Below are 17,625 nucleotides of genomic sequence, written 5' to 3'. Positions count from 1 at the left end.
ACACTGCAGCTTAGAATAGCAATCAATATGCGATAACTGACATTTGCAAGAGCCTTCAAAGATACATGAACATGGTCAAAACAAAAAGACCACTCATTTATGACCAACCAGTGTAACTAATATCCACAGCCTTGCCAAAAAACACAATTAAATGCCACTAAGCAGCCTTTAGTCAGAATTAATTCCTGAACATCTGAGAATACTGCGGGTAAAAAACTATTGCAGCTGCTTTTCCAGAGCTGCTTTCATCCCAATTGCAAGTGCAAGTACAGAGCAAGAAAAGAAAGAAATGAAAATCTGCAAAATAAGGAGTGAAACAACTGGACTGCAGAGTAGCATGGCTACAGAACCACAATGTTCCAAGCGAGTTGAGACATTCACAAAGAGTGGAAAATACAACAGCGCAGCATGCAAAGTCAAGTATAGTCAAACCCGGCTATATCGAACCCAAAGGAGATTGCAAAATAGTTCAATATGGGAATATTGAACTGGCTGGCGAAGGACAGGGTTGATTGGGGAGAGACATGGGAGAGGCCTTCGCCCTGCAGTGGGCGTAGTCAGGCTGATGATACTAATATCTAAAGAAATCACGACAGATATCTGTAACATCAAAGCAAGAATGCACTATACGCACGCTAGTGGCCTGTTTCTTGTAGTGACGTGCTCCTGCCAGCGTGCTGGCAGACAGCCAGGCATTAGCAAGTCCTAACCTGTTGTGCACCGAAGCTGCAGTGTATGGTGCTTCGGAACTATCCACTGCCTATCATAAGAAATCTAACTCTGTTATCAGTGTGCTATAAATAAAACAAAGCTTACTAAAATTAAGGTAAAGCTGATTTCCGCAATGTCTTCTGCAGCGGAGCATGCCCGGTGAGAGGTGCAGATGGCTTTAGGTAGGTTGGCTTCACCACACGACAGCAGTGCGGCGTGAAAAATGAGTACAAGAGACCGAGGGCCACTCTCAAGCACATACCACGTTCACCTTGTCACGTGGTTTCACAGCGTTAGTGCTGCCAGTGGGTGCACAAGGCCACACACCACACCTGCCTCTGAGTGCGAAAAGTGATCAAAAAGTTCCCTGGTTCGATCCCGACCACGATGGCCGCGATTCGATGGAGGTGAAACACAAAAAGGTACCTATGTGCTGTGCAATGTCAGTACACGTAAAAGATCCGCATGTGGTCGAAATTACTTCAGAGCCCTCCACTACAGCACCTCTTTCTCTTCTTTCACTCCCACCTTCCTCCCTTCCCTTACAGCAAAGTCAGGTGTCCGCCGAGATATGCCAGACAATTACTGCAACATTTCCTTTCCTCAAAAACCAATTTAATTTATAAAATCTGTCAGAAATAAAGTTGTTACCTACCTACCCATCTTCAATATATTGAATGACTGGCGAAATTGGAGTTCAATATACTGCGGAGCTTTCCAATCTGTTTACATCGGACTTTCAACAGGATAATCTATGTGTTCGATATGGCCAATAATCCGAAATATCCGGGTTCGATATGTCAGGGATAGACTGTATAACACACCAAAGAAACAGGTACTCCACTGCTACTTACTCCACTGCACACAATTTTTTTGCTAGCGCCTTCTGCTTTGGGTGAAATACTTGAATGGTGAGTAGAATAAAAACTGTGCCCTGCCCAATGATCACACAGATGTGCGCTCATGCTCTTCTCTGTACACTTACACACAGTGGTACAAACGGGACCTCTCAAGTGCCAGTCATTCGCATTTCAGTTATCTGGCTATGGTCTTGATTGAACAGGACATGTTTTAAAGTGCCCCACTCGTTGCATACAGAGCAGGCACTGACATCACAGAATGTACAATTTTACATGTTATATAAAGGCATATCAAGGCATGCGCATGTGAATGACGGCAACAAATGTTTTCAATGATTCTTCCTCTGGCCCCTTGCGTTCCTTGGCTTGCTGCTACTGACCCCTGAAATAAAGCAGGGCAAGGCAACGTAAATACATGCATAGCTCAAAGGCCAAAAGAGCCAGTGGTGTGTCATGCATTCAGTGGTCATAAACTGGCAATCCTGTATGGATTTGAAAAGCAGGCAAGGGCAATGAAGGTGATAACACGATTTAATTCTTGTTTGTAAAGTGGGAAAGGTCAATCATGGAAGCACATTTGAAAGCCACGAATAGTGGTTACTCTCCAAGACTGCTCAGTGCTGCATTGGAGCTTGTGCCTGTCCTTGCTACATATCAACATGACTAGCTGTTTCATGCTGCACAATTGTGTGAAATGAAGACTGCTTACCATGAAATAAAATTCGAATACACAACACTGCTTTATCTTGCACTCTCTCTGAACGAAAATTTTGCCTTGCAGTGGCTTTGCCCCCCTATCAGCATATGCAGGAAAGCTTACCTTTTACAGACATGGACACGACAACATACGCGTGCGCATCAACGTTAAAAGCTTCACACTGCACAGTTAGGACATTCTACCATGACTGTGACAATAACGTTTGATTATTTAAGTGCCGTTTGTTCCCCACTATTAATGCAAATGAGCAATTCTTGAAGCTACAAATAGCGCAAAAGCAATAAAATGAACTTCTGAACTCTTCCACACCCACGCGGAAGGATGGTGGCCATCAGGCCTTCCTCCATGACTTGAACGCAGATGGCAGCACATTCACAGGAGTGGCAACTGCCTGGCACACAGGGCCTCCATGGCTCAGGGTCACACAGTAGACACCTCTGGCAGATGTCTCTAGCACATCTTAGCTCAACATGGGCAAACAGGGTGTCGAGATTACATCAAAGACTAGAGGGCAAACACTGGGTCACCTCCGATAGCTTACACAATGTATAAAATTCAACTGTACAAACTAAAGTGCTTTCCTGCTTCAGCGTAGGAATACTACCCAAATATCTTACTTGTCAGGCAACTCAACTCTACTGAAAATATTTTATGGCCATTACGACCAAGTTAAAACCTATTCATTCTACAATCAATGAGTTTGTACCAACAGTGGCGTCACAATGAGCCCCTCACAAGACCACTGAGGCCAAGGCAGTTCTTCTCAAACACGAGCTGTAACAAGTGCCGGTCTGTAACAAAACACACTGCCCTTAACTGAGCCCCTTCTGTCTACAGTGATGCTGCCACGACCATTACCTGGCACACATGAAGACAACATTCGCAGAATCCCAACTGGGAAAAAAGCAACACAACTAAAGTTTGAAATGGACACGAACATTACAAAAAGTTACGGCAACACGAAACTTAACAAGCGCAACAAGACAATTTTAAATCTGAAGAGCTAGAGTATAAGCAGCAAGACCATGGGTACCTTGCAGAAAGCACACAATGGCTACCGATGCTTTTCTTTAAGGGGGGATGTGACTTTCGAGACACGGAAATCTAGGAAAAAATATAGAATTTTAGAAACACCAAATTTCGTACCCGTAAGGTCTCTCTAATTTGATCCAGGAAGATTTGCCCTGAAAATAACCCATGACTGACTTTAGAAAAGGGTTTTTGTGACTGTAGGTCACAAAAAACTGGCTGAGAATTCCGTGAAAATTCCAGTTTTCTCAAAAGTTTTTCTTGACCCTTTATCAGTGCAGCGCATATGACGAGAATGAGAAGAAACACAGACACAACGCATCGTGTCTGCCCAAGCGTCCACCACCTTGTCTGTGTTCATTTCTTGACCAGACTGCCCTGTCTGCAGAAATCATAGCATGACGCTGGTTATAGAGATTTTCATGTGGTTTGTTGCATTGTGTTCTTTTATAAATTTTTTATGCTGCGATGTTCGTATATTTCTGAATTATATTTTCATTTTTTTACTTTGGCCCTAATTTGACATGATGGTAATGAGTGCAGTATGCAACCATGGATATTTTGTTCTGTGCAGAAAAAACTCAGGTTCATAAAAATATTTCGAGAATGTCACTGCATAAACCATTTCTTTCACTAAAAGCTGAGAGTGACTCAAGGCTCCTACCACGTTTTGTTGTCGCGCCTGGCTTTCTGCAAGTTTGGTACAGCAATGAAGAACATAAATATATATGTCAAAACTACTAAAGATATACAGGTGAAAATCTGTATTTATTTATTTAGTGCACTTCCCACTAAATATGCCAAATTCCATCACTCTAAGTCAAAAAATTTAAAAAAAAGTTATCCTCCAAAACCTGCATCCCCCTCCCTTAAGCACAAAACTTCGAAGAAAGAGAGAAAAAAAAAGTAGAACTGCCACTGCTCCCCCAAAAAATCATTGTAATGTTCTGAGTGTAACATTTCCACACAATATTTTTGCCAATGCTCGATGTCAGTGCATGTTAAAGAGCCCCAGGTGGTTGAAATTTCCGGAGCCCTTCACTACGGCATCTCTCATAGCCTGAGTCGCTTTGGGACCCCATAAACCAAACCAAACCAATTCTCATCATTACATGAAGCCCACATGATCTGGCACTGCACAAGAGAAGACAAGGAGGTGTTTTAACATCTTTGATTTGGCTGCACATTTTGCAGCAGTTAAGGTAGTGCAGCACACTCGCACTAACTGGCAGTGCACCTAGTGCCATTTAAACTTCGGCACTGAATCTGACACTGTGCTGCACATCTGCACTAGCCTCATCACGAATTCTCATCTTGTGCAAGTAGTGCAAGGTTCTTGGCAAGCTCTCCCGCAGACCAGTGACAGACAGGCCACGCCTGTTTTAGTAAACAGTGTTGTCACATCAGCATTGGGCATGCTATAGGACGACGATGGCCACATGCAGCATGACGGAGTGCATTTGTATAAGAGACAGAAGGCAGGTGCTGTTTTCTTTAAAGGAGTATAGACACCTAACTTTTGGGTACACGCTTTCTTGTTTACGATGTTGCGTAAGGCATTATTATATATGGATTACTGCCTGGTATTCTCCAGCGACGGCTAGATAATTTATAATCTAATTCCTTTCTCGTACTGTTTCGCTTTCAACAGCCGAATGAGGACTGTGACGTCAAAGTGTGGTTACAGGTCACGTGAGGCACGAAACAACTGGAATATAATCGCCACTTCCACATTCATAGTCATCCTGGCTCTTGAGGAAGGCTGGCTTCAGCACTGTAGAGAATTAAAACGAAGCAGCAATTGTATCGACATTTTTGTATGCCTCAGCAACATAAAACCACTTTTTGACATCACAGCCATCGTTCATCCGTTCAAACCAAAACCGAAACAGCATGACGGAAAAATATGATTATAAATTATTTAGCGGTGGTAGGTGAGTACCAGATAATGGTTCATGCTTAGTAGTGTCTGCTGCATCATTGTAGACAAGAAAACATGCCACTAAAGTTAGATGTCTATACTCCTTTAATGCATGGGTGATCACAGTGCATGCAATGACTCGTTGTGACTTTTATTTTCACCTAGGAGGCCTCCACATCTGAATTCAGCATGTGGCAGCATCAGCTACACCTCTGCTTACAGTAGCGACTGTCTTTGAGGTCCCCAGTCAGCCCACACTTATTATTCAGCCTCCGACAGTCATTCTGACGCCACCATCCAGCATCAGTAAACGCGAGTCGTGCAGTAAGTGAAGCTCAATGTTATCACGCAACTCTTGTCACCTGCAACTGGCGGACGACCGAAGACACTTTTCAGGTAGAATGGTGACATCCTGAACCATGCTAACAAACTGTCAAAGGTCTCGCATGACAGACTGAACAGCTAGCCTCTTGAATGGATAGTCCTAGCATTACGTTACCACCTCTTCAAAGCACCCACTGACTCAGTAACGGTCAACCCGGGCCACTCTGTACAACACAACAGGAAGGGAGAACTCAAATTCTCCATCACTGTCAGAATCAACATGTTTCATGACCACTGGCAAGAAATGTCTGACCTCAAACAAATGCACAGCACATAAATAGAAATATGCAACACTAACATACAGCTGCCGTAGCAGACCTCCGTGTAGCAAACGAACGTTTCTGCACTTAATGCACTGCCGCTGCACGACAGGGCTAGCATCAAGCTACCCCTGCACTGCAAGAACAGATGCTGCATTGGCACAGCACTTTCTGTGAGTTTGCGCAGAAAGCACAGCCATACTGAGGAGACCTTCAGTGCATAGTAACAGGACAGGTCATTTACGAATGAATGAATTTACAGGATACGAGCATTAAGCTATGGGTCTCCGCACGTGGAGAGCAGCTGTCCTGAAATGTTCTGCCCCTGGGTGCTCGGACTCCACTGATGCCTGTGCAATGAAAACACACAAAAGAACTACAGTGCACAAATGCACAACAACCATAACAGCACCGTTCAGCATACTCTACGGTCGACAGTTATGCATTTGTAGGTGATTACTGAAAGCAATGGAAGGACACCAAGGGTATTTCCTCCTTCTTGGGCACCGGGAGTTAAGGCACAAAATCACACAACATACTTGTTCAAAACCACAACTGTGAGGGGCGGTTTTTTTATCCCAAAGAAAGCCTTTGTGATACGACCAAGCCAGTGGTTGTCCATGAGACATTCCGCCGTTTAATGCAGGCTACATACATCGTGGTTGCTACACAAGCAGCAAGTTTGCTACATAAGTAGCAAAAGGGCATTATGAACGATTTTTGGCTGCCTGATCTACACTAATCAGCGCTTATCGGCTCCTATAGCCTCGACACAACTTATACCCTTCACAGCAAGGCTAGCCATATATGATGGAACAACCTCGCGACAGATTAATTCGCTATGTGACTAATGCTGTATCGTTATCACGCCAGACCATCATGCGTCGGCTCCGTCGGCTCGGCACGTGCGCATGTCACCCCGTGCACCCTCTCTCCCCTTCGGCTACTGTTTAAAAGCGCTGGCCGGTACACTGGGGGCTACGGCCGCTTATCTTTTTCAGCCAGTGTCCTCTTCGGCGGACGCGGTTGTTGCGACGCACGTCTTTTCACTCTTCTTCTCTTTCCTCTTATAACTCTCTTCTATATGCACCTGGCAGCGGTGGTGGCTCGGCTTGAGCCAGTCGGCAGGCCCGTGCACTTTCATTTTCATCCTTCTCTCAGTCGCAACCAACCAACCAACCAACCAACCAACCCCAATAAACGTCTTCCTAACCCAGCTCCCTCGGTGGACTGCCTGTTCCTTCGGGTGCTGCGTCTCGGCTATGTAGACCTAAGCGCATAGCGTCTCGTCGGCACCACAGCGTCGCGGCGACTTAACAACTAAGGGAAAATGTGAACACGCGCCCCCCGCGTTAATGCCCGATAGAGCAGAAACTGGGCATAGAAAAGTCACTGTCGTGTCTGTGTCAACAAAACAGTCACATCAGAACTCGCAGCTGCAACCTCACGGCGTGTTACGACTTGCCCGCCGAGGAACGAGTTGCAGTACCAGTGGCAGTAGCAGATGCAGAGGGCTCACTCGGAAAGTTGTCACTGCGGCAAATCGATCTGCTACTGTGCCTGGACGTTTCGGTAGTTTTGCACAGCCGAAGCTTCAAAAAAACCGAAACCACTCGCACATAGCGCAGTCATTGGGCTCAGTAAGCACCCACAACAGCACGGCAAACTTTCACGAATCGCGCACTCGATCTGAAGTGGATCGAACCACACCTAGAGAGCTCCGCCGTTGATAACAACCACGATACGACTCTGCGAAGCTAGCGAAACAACAGTACTATGGTGGCTAACAACAGCTTGCGAATTGGATTGGATTGGATTAGATTTGGGGTGATACGTACTGCGATGCAGCTTGCTTGATTATGTCAGGTGTAATAAAAGAAACAAACTGAACGTAAAAATTACGAACACCTTAGCTGTTCTAAAATGAGTGAATGAAAAACTGCTTGCCCCCCCCCCCCCCCCCACACAAAAAAAAGGCCAAGCCAAAAAATAAAACCGAAACTGCTTTTTTTTTCTTTTGACGGGCGGGGGGGGGGGGGGGGGGGGGGGTGTTTTTGAACCCGTAGGCGCTCAGTCGTTGCCGTCGTTAATTTCATCGGCAACAATTAACGTGGAGCTCGTCTTGTGTGCCTCGGTTCCCTGCCGAAAACTGTCAAGTTACTGTGTTAGCGAAAATCACTCCTCCCGAGTTTCTAGGCCCTGGTGAAGATGCAGATCATCGTCACATGCGACGGCTCTCGTAGACGGAGCTCAGTCGCGCGCAACGCGCGCGCGCGTTTTCAAATCCGACAGAGAACCTTGCTGTGGCCCTTGGCGACTTGCACGCAGTACCTTTCTCTCACCGTGAACGCGAGTAGCCGATGGACGTTAAAATTGTTCTAGCCGAGTCGTTCCATCAATACTTTGATTTGAGCTAGTTGGTTGCAGCTTGACATGTTTACGCAAAAGCGTACTGGCGCTAAAAGACGAAGACAATACACACAAGACAGGACTGGCGCCAACTTCCAACCGAGTTTATTCACGTAAAAAGCACTTAATAACCACACGGCATGCAAAAAAATAATGAAATAAAAAAATAAAGGCAAATCAGACACAAGGGGTGATTTAACAAAGACACACGTGCCGTGTGTCTTTGTCCAGAGACCATGATCAAGAATGCCACGGAAAGTGTGCTAATAAGACGCCAGAGTTGCACTGCAGCAGAATGAAATCGAGGGGATCTTTATGAAGCAATAATCTCAGAAAAAAAGAACCTTTCATCATTTCCCCTTCCCCAACTCCCTCTTCGCCATCGCCTACTTTCATGAGTTTCAAGCTTAAAAAAACAAAGCTGTTTCGTTCTTTTTCATAGCCAAATAAACTTCATCAATATGGAAACGCTTGGCCAGCAGCATGCAACTGCACTGCCATGCGACAAGAGCTGAATGGCCAGATAGCTACAACCAGAAGAGCGACCTGTGTTTCAGCGTCAGCATGCGCACTATGATAGTTCTGCACCCTTGTGGGACCGCATATGTTTATCTAGATGTGCCGACTGTGTAAAGGCCGTGGGACACAGGTGGCAGCTGTAGGGTCTTTCGCCCGTGTGGGTGCGAAGGTGCCTCGTAAGGTCATCCTTCTTGAGGAAGCCCTTGCTGCAGTGGTCGCACCGGTATGGCTTCTCACCCGTGTGGATCCAAAGGTGCCTCGTCAGGTCATCCTTCCTTGAGAAGCCCTTGCTGCAGTGGCTGCATTGGTATGGCTCCTCACGCGTGTGGGTGCGAAGGTGCCTCGTCAGGTCATCCTTTCTTGAGAAGCCCTTGCTGCAGTGGCTGCATTGGTGTGGCTCCTCACCCGTGTGGGTGCGAAGGTGCCTCGTCAGGTCATCCTTCCTTGAGAAGCGCTTGTTGCAGTGGCTGCAATGGTATGGCTCCTCACCCGTGTGTGTGCGAAGGTGCCTCGCCAGATCTAAATTCTTGAAAAAGCTCCTGGAGCAGTGCTCGCACTGGTATGGCTTCTCACCCAAGTGGATGCGAAGGTGGTCTCTCAGGTAATCCTTCCTGGTAAAGGCCATGCTGCAGTGGCTGCACTGATATGGTTTCTCACCCGTGTGGGTGCGAAGGTGCCGCGTCAGGTCTTCCTTCTTGAGGAAGCCCTTGTTGCAGTGGCTACAGAGAAAGGAGGGGCGCTCTCCGATGTTAATGTACATTAACGGCATCTCTCCTGCTGACAGTTCTTGTTTAGGTGAACAGCTGGGCCGTTCAGAAGTGATGGTCAAGTCTGCGCAGTGCAAAAAAGTAAGCATTTCAAGGATATGTGAAAATGAAGACATGAAAGGTGGCCCATCAATCAAATAGATCACGAATGATATGAAGACGCTCTGGTTAAAGACTTGATGTGCACTTCAGTTAGTCAAACTCTAAGACAACTAGGCCTTGAAAGAAAAGGTTCTCTCTTTCGAAGCTGACATACACTTCACATCACCATGACAGGTCACAAATGGTCAATCACAGCAAAAACACATTTGAAGCTCCGAGTAGAAGCTACAAAGGTTGAAAGCACCATGATTCTAAAACGAAACGGAAAACGAAAGCACACAGGCAACACCAGGAAACATGGAAAAAGCAGAAGGAAAAAATTTTTCTTCCCATACCTCCGGATGCCACCAGGAATAGACACTTCTTACAAGTCACAAGCAATCCTGATTGTTACCTTTTCTGCTTGTGCAATGTATACAAGACATCGGGCAGGAGAAAACACAGGGGAATGACCACCCAAAATCCCCATCATGTGTGACACAGGCTCTTACACAAGTCTATAGGATATCTGTCAAGTTCTTCAGTTTCCGTTAGGACCATCACAAAATTTATTATTACCATTTCTTTTTTTGACAAAAACAACTGGCTATTAGATAGTTTGGGCACTGCACCAAATCTATCAATGCTCTCTTTTTAATTGAAATCTCTGCTTTTTAAAGCCTAAGACTATCATCTTGCAGTAGCTCAAGTTTATGTGCGACTGCAGTTTACACGTGATTAAGAAATATAATAAAGCACAGTAAAGAGTAAGTTGTCAAGAACACATGGGTATGTGGATAACTATGGATTTACAACGTGCACTCTGATCACATGGATTATTAGTTAATGAGGTTTAACGTACCAAAGCGACTCAGGTTATTGCCACAGTGGAGGGCTCCAAATAATTTCGACCATCTTAGTTTCTTTAATGTTCGCAGTACACGAGTCACTCGCACTTCACCTCCATCGAAATGCAACTGCCACAGTTGGGATTGAAGCAGTGTCTTTCGAGTCAGCAGCCTTGCACCATAACCACTGAGCCACCATGGTGGCTACCTTAACTATTGCCAGGTAATATGGGGAGAAATACTCCAGAATATGCGTGACATGCACATGGACATTTTGATCACTTCAAATGCACAAACTTCACACGCATGCAGAACAGAACATGCAAAAATTGCGTATTTATTATACATTGATATTATGGCAACTACAAATGTGCAAAATCTACAAATTTAGATGAGTTACATTATTCAAATATATTATGTGGATAACGAACTCCAGAACAAGCACGGGGCAGAGAAACTGCAATCATGCTTCACCACGCAGCAAGGTAACCTGCTGCTACGAGTGGCACTGGTGCACCTTTATTGTATCCACAAAAATACTTGCTCTGCGACCACAAAATACCCTTTCGCTTCCTGGCCACAAATACAAAGTACAACGTGAAACCATGCATGAGAAGCCCTTCAACCTGACGGCAAGCATCACTCAATGCTCACACCACGTCAGGTGAAGAGACACACTTGCCGACACTTTCCGAAGAAGCACCTTTTAAAAAATATGAAATAGGCTCAAAAGTAGGGTTCAAGGCCATCACATGAACCAGCGATGCAATTTGGCCAAATCTGGCACGTTCCACAATCTTTGCTTTTCCTGGCCATAAGAGGAACCAATTCGGCCAAATCTCACGTGTTTCACAATCTTTGTTCTTCCTACCTATTACCCAGAGTGGCCTGGTCATTACAGGTGCTTTTAGGAGTAGTATATTCAATGAATTCAATGATAATGTGCGCAGTTGAACCTTAGCAATGCATTGAGGTACAGCCTGAACATTCCCAGTACAAAACAGGGGCACAGTAATCGGTGTACATACAATGAAAATATGCAAGGTTGTTGTGCATAAATAAAGGGCAAGTTAAGAAAGCATTTACGTGAATGCAATACAAAATGGTCACAATTGGTGCAACACGCTCATGACCTGCACGGGTCACGACTGTGAGTGCTGAAACACTTCGTGGCAAGATGTGCTGGAGCGAGACTAGGACATTAACGATGACTCGGTAACGGGTAATCCACAGAATGATGCAGTGCAGGCTTGCCACTTGTCGAAAATGTAAGAAAGTACGGCCTCAAACCTGAAAAACAAAGAAAAAGAAAAATACGTTACCTCTGCTTGGGAGTATCCTCTCTCCCTTCTTGCACACATTTATCGTGCTAGTGGTACAGTAGAGGTGCGCGAATGTTCTAAACATCAAATAGCTTGCGAACAGAATTTGCTATTCAATTCGCACTGAACTTTCACTATCTGAACCGACAATGAGCAATTCTGGAAGCTAAAAATGGCATAAAGGCAATAAAATGAACTTCTGAACTTTTCCACACCCACGTGGAAGGATGGTGGCTATCAGGCCTTCCTCCACGACTTGAACACAGATGGCAGAACATTCACAGGAGTGGTAACTGCCTGGCACACAGGGCCTCCATGGCTCAGGGTAACACAGACACCTCTGGCAGATGTCTCTAGCACATCTTAGCTCAACATGGGCAAAAAGGGCGTCGAGATTACATCAAAGACTGGAGGGCAAACACTGGGTCACCTCCGATAGCTTATGCAATGTACAAAGTTCAACTGCACAAACTAAAGCACTTTCCTGCTTCAGTGTAGGAATATTACCCAAATACCTAACTTGTCAGGGAACTCACAACTACTGAAATAATTTGATGGACACTGTGCCCAAATTAAAAGCCATGCATTCTACAATCAATGAGTTTGTACCAACAGTGGCGTCACAATGAGCCCCTCACTAGACCACTGAGTCCAAGGCAGTTCTTCTCAAACACGAGTAGTAACAAGTGCCGGTCTGTAACAAAACACACTGCCATTAACTGAGCCCCTTTTGTCCTGGCGGTGTGGGCAGGGCACTTTTATTTTTCATTCTTTTTTGAAGCCCTTTCTAACATATGTCTACAGTGATGCTGCCATCACCATTATCTGGCACGTGTGAAGAAAATATGTTTGACCCAGAGGAGCAGGAGCAAAGTCAAAAATGTCGGTGTAGGACACCAAAAGGTTGTGAAGATGCTGTGCATGCTCGGGGCTCAGGTCAGAAGCAATCATCGCAGAAATGGATTGTGGAACGGTGGCCGGGATGTCGGGCACTTGAGAGAAAGTAGAAGGCAGTCCAGGTGAGAGAGCAGTGACGGTACAGTCAGTGAGAGAAGACAAAGTAGTAAGCGATATGATATGCCTGCAGAGAAAACTTGTGGTGACAAGCTGAAGTTGAGGACAGGAAGGTAGGCGCTATTCTGGGTGACGCTCACGATGAGGTACGGAAGAACAACACTTCGGGAGAGAACGACATCGGAGAGTGGGCAAGCAAGATAATCACCGTCAGGAACAGCAGAAAATGGTGACATAGGCAGTGAACTGGTAACAATATTTTTGCTAACTCTCATCGTTCAATGAAGACCATACAATCTGGCACTGCAAATGAGAAGACGGGGGTGTTTTAAGGTCTCTTTGATTTGGCTGCACATTTTGCAGCAGTTCAGGTGGTGCAGCACATTCGCACTAACTGGAAGTGTACCTAGTGCCATTTGCACTAAGGCACTGACTCCGACGTTGTGCTGCACGAGTTCTGCTGCACTTCTGCACTAGCCTCATAATGAATTCTCATCTTGTGCAAGTAGTGCAAGGTTTTTGGCAAGCTCTACTGCAGGCCAGTAACAGACTGCTCCATGGCCACGCTTGTTTTAGTAAACAGTGTTGTCACATCAGCATTGGGCATGTTATACGATGATGGTGGCCACATGCAGCATGACCGAATGCATTTGTATAAGAGACAGAAGGCAGGTGCAGTTTTCTTTAAAGGAGTATAGGCACCTAACTTTTGGGTGCACACTTTCTTGTTTACGATGTTGCGTAAGGCATTATTATATATGGATTACTACCTGGTATTCTCCAGCGACGGCTAGATAATTATAATCTCTTTCTCCTGCTGTTTCGATTTGAAGAGCCAAATAAGGACTGTGACGTCAAAGAGTGGTTATAGGTCGCATGAGCCACGAAAAAACTGGAATATAATCGCTGCTTCCACATTCGTCGTTATTCCGGCTCTTGAGGAAGGCTGGCTTCAGAACTGCAGTGAATTAAAATGAAGAAGCACCAATTATATCGTCGCTTTTCTATGCCTCACGTGACATAAAACCACTCTAACATCACAGCCATAGTTCGGCCGTTGAAACCGAAACTGAGACAGCATGACAGAAAAATATTATTATAAATTATTTAGCGGTGGTAGGTGAGTACCACACGGTGGTTCATGCTTAGTAGTGTCTGCCGCATCATTGCAGACAAGAAAACATGCCACCAGAGTTAGGATTCTATACACCTTTAATGCGTGGGTGATCACGGCGCTTGAAATGACAAGCTGTGACTATTCTTTTCGCCTGGGTCACCTCCCCATCTGCATTCGGCATGTGGCAGCATCAGCTACACCTCCGCTTACAGTAGCGACTGTCTCTGAGGTCCCCAGTCAGCCCACGCTTAACATTCAACCTCCGACAGTCATTCCACCGCCACCGTCCGCCGACAATGAACGTGAGTAGTGGAGTTTAAATAAAGTGAAGCTCAACGTTATCATGCAAAATCTCATCACCTGCAACTGGTGCATGACCGAAGACACTTTTCAGGTAGAATAGCGACGTCTTGAACCATGCTAACAAACTGTCAAAGGTCTCGCATGACAGACTGAACAGCTAGCCTCTTGAATGCAAAGCACCCGCTGACTCAGTAACGGTCAACCCAGGCCACTCTGTACAACACAACATGAAGGAAGAACTCAAATTCTCCATCACTGTCAGAATCAACAAGTTTTGTGGCCACTGGCAAGAAATGTCTGACCTTGAACAAATGCATAGCACAGAAATAGAACCATGCGACAAACATGAACACATGGCCACAGGAGCAGACCTCCGTGTAGTAAACGAACGTTTCTGCACTTAATGCGCTGTCGCTGCATCAACAACGATAGCATCAAGCTACACTTGCACTGCAAGAACAGGTGCTGCATTGGCATAGCACTTTTTGTGAGTTTGTGCACAAAGTGCAGCCATACTGAGGAGACCTTTAGTGCATAGTAACAGGACAGGTCATTTACGAATGAATGAATTTACAGGATACGAGCATTACGCTACGGGTCTCCGCAGGTTCACAGCAGCTGTCTTGAAATGTTCTGCCCCTGGGTGCTCGGACTCCACTGATTGATGCCTGTGCAATGAAAACACACAAATGAACTACAGTGCACAAATGCACAAAAACCATAACAGCACCGTTCAGCGTACTATACGGTCGACAGTTATGCATTCGTAAGTGATCACTGAAAGCAATGGAAGGACACCAAGGGTATTTCATTCTTCTTGGGCACCGGGAGTTAAGGCACAAAATCACACAACATATGTGTTCAAAACCACAACTGTGAGGGGCGTTTTTTTTTACCACAAAGAAAGCCTATATGATACGACGGAGCCAGTGGTTGTCCATGAGACTTTCCGGCGTTTAATGCAGGCTACAGGTATCGTCGTTACTGTCGTGTGCACACGCTCTCACAAGTAACAAGAGCGCATTATGAACGATTTTTGGCTGTCTAATCTGCACTAATCAGCGCTTAACAGGCCCCTATGACCTCGACATAACTGCAAATTTCTCGCTGGCGTTGCTTAATTCTCCTCCCAGCTCCGGATCCCTCCTCTGACCTGACAGACGAAAAACTGCTGTTTTACATCAGTATACACCCGTGGAATGGTGTGAGGCGCCCGAGTGTGTCAGCATATGTTCAAGGATACACATACAGCCGACACTACGGCTGCAGGTGCAATTTGCCGGATCAGCAAACACTCTCGCACAGCGTACGGTTGGCGTCAAGCTTAACGTCGACGATCGCAACGGCTACCGTCGAATCTTGAGGTGCAGTTCGAAGCCTGTAGCCTGCTTGTCAGTGTCTGCACACCTCTGGAGCCACAATCATGGGCAAACTGCACTCCTTGATACTTTGCGAGTGCCGCTGATGCCTCCCCTTCTGTGATTCGGGCCGACGTGTTTCGACGCTCACCTGCGCCGTAATGTTGGCTGTTTGTGTATCCTTGAACATATGCTGACACACTTGGAGCCCCTCACACTATTCCACGGGTGTATGCTTAAGTAAAACGGCAGTTTTTCAACTGTCGGGTCACAGGAAGTGTCCAGAGCTGCGAGGAGAATTAAGCAACGCCAACGAGGAATTTGCCAGTTATGTCGAGGCCATAGGGGCCGATAAGTGCTGATCAGTGGAGATCAGTCAGCCAAAAATTGTTCATAATGCGCTCTTGTTACTTCTGGGAGCCTGTGGACGCGACTGTAACGACGATACCTGTAGCCTGCATTAGACGCCGGAAAGTCTCATGGGCAACCACTGGCTGTGTCGTATCACACAGGCTTTCTTTGGGATAAAAAAACCGCCCCGAACAGCAGAAGAGAAGGCCTCCTCAGCGGCACTCTCGAGGTATCGACAGAGTGTAGTTTGCCCGTGATTGCGACTTCAGAGGCACCGAGACACCGACAAGCAGGCTACAGGCTTCGAACTACTCCTCAATATTCGACGGTAGCCGTTGCGATTGTCCATGTCAAGCTTGACACCAACCGTACGCAGTGCGAGAGCGTTTGCCGAGCCAGCAAATTGCACCTGCAGCCATAGTGTTGGCTGTACGTGTATCCTTGAACATATGCTGACACACTCGGGCCCCTCACACCATTCCACGGGTGCATACTAATGTAAATTGGCAGTTTTTCGACTGTCAGGTCAGAGGAGGGGTCCAGAGCTGCGAGAGTTAAGCAACGCCAACGAGGAATTTGCCGACATAACTTATACCCTTCACAGCAAGGCTAGCCATATATGATGGAACAAACTCGCGACAGATTAATTCGCTAGTAACTAATGCTGTATCGTTATAATGTCAGATCATCGCGAGTCGGCTATGTCGGCTCGGCACCTGCGCATGACAGCGCGTGCACTTATCTCTCACCCTCTCTCTGGCTACCGTTTCAAAGCGCTGGCAGGTTGAGGTGGTGACGATGCACGGCTACGGCCGCTTATCTGTTTTTTCAGGCAGCGTCCGCTTCGGCAGACGCGGTTGTTGCTGCGACGCGCGTCGTTTCTTTTCTTTTTCTCTGATCTTTTCACTTTCCTCTATCTGTACGTGGCAGCGGTGGTGACTCGGCTCGAGCCAGTTGGCAGGCCCGTGCAATTTCCTTTTCATCCTTCTCTCAGTCGCAACTATAGTGCCTAGAATATACTGCCAGTATATTCTAGGCACTATAGTCGCAACAACAACAACCAGTAAACGTCTTCCTATACCAGCTCCCTCGGTGGATAGTGTCTTTTCGGGTGCTGCGTCTCGCCGGTAGCAAAGCGTCGCGGCGACTTAGCAACTACGGGCAAATGTGAACACGCACTCCCCGCAAGTCACTGTGGTGTCTTTGTCAGCAAAACGGTCACATCAGAACTCGCAGGTGCACAACCTTACGGCGTGTTACGACTTGCCCGCAGAAGAATGAGTTGCAGTAGCAGATGCAGTGGGCTCACTCGGAAAGGTGTCACTGCGGCAAATCGGTCTGCTACTGTGCTTGGACGTTTCCGTAGTTTTACACAGCCTAAGCTTAAAAAAAAAAGGAAACCACTCGCGCTTAGTGCAGTCATTGGGCTTAGTAAGCACCCACAACAGCACGGCACACTTTCACGAATCGCACACTGTAAAGAGCTCTGCCGTAGATACACAACCATGATGCGACTTTGTGAAGCAACAGCAAGGAGGTTATATAAAATTGCAGTTTTCATCTAACCTCCTTGAGCAACAGCTTGCGAAAGAGATGGAGACTCTATGCCTCCATGGAGCGCAGATGGATGGATGGATGATAATGGCTTTACCC

General features: G+C 46.2%; 1 protein-coding gene across 1 annotated transcript; it reads right to left on the bottom strand.

The window, feature by feature from the left end:
* Positions 1–8,371: 8,371 nt before the first annotated feature.
* Positions 8,372–17,589, bottom strand: LOC149346685 (uncharacterized). The gene is made up of 2 exons (XM_089586612.1): positions 17,539–17,589; positions 8,372–9,642 (listed from the first exon to the last, which is right to left on the bottom strand). Exon 2 carries the CDS (start codon positions 9,578–9,580, stop codon positions 8,864–8,866), a length of 717 nt encoding a protein of 238 aa, XP_089442738.1. The 5' UTR covers positions 9,581–9,642; positions 17,539–17,589; the 3' UTR covers positions 8,372–8,863.
* Positions 17,590–17,625: the final 36 nt, after the last annotated feature.

The sequence above is a fragment of the Amblyomma mixtum genome, chromosome 4, assembly GCF_055824585.1.
Source record: "Amblyomma mixtum isolate Tamu chromosome 4, ASM5582458v1, whole genome shotgun sequence".
NCBI classification, from domain to species: domain Eukaryota; kingdom Metazoa; phylum Arthropoda; class Arachnida; order Ixodida; family Ixodidae; genus Amblyomma; species Amblyomma mixtum.
The sequence above is the reverse complement of the archived record's forward strand: the minus strand, read 5'-3'. Positions and strand labels throughout refer to the sequence as shown.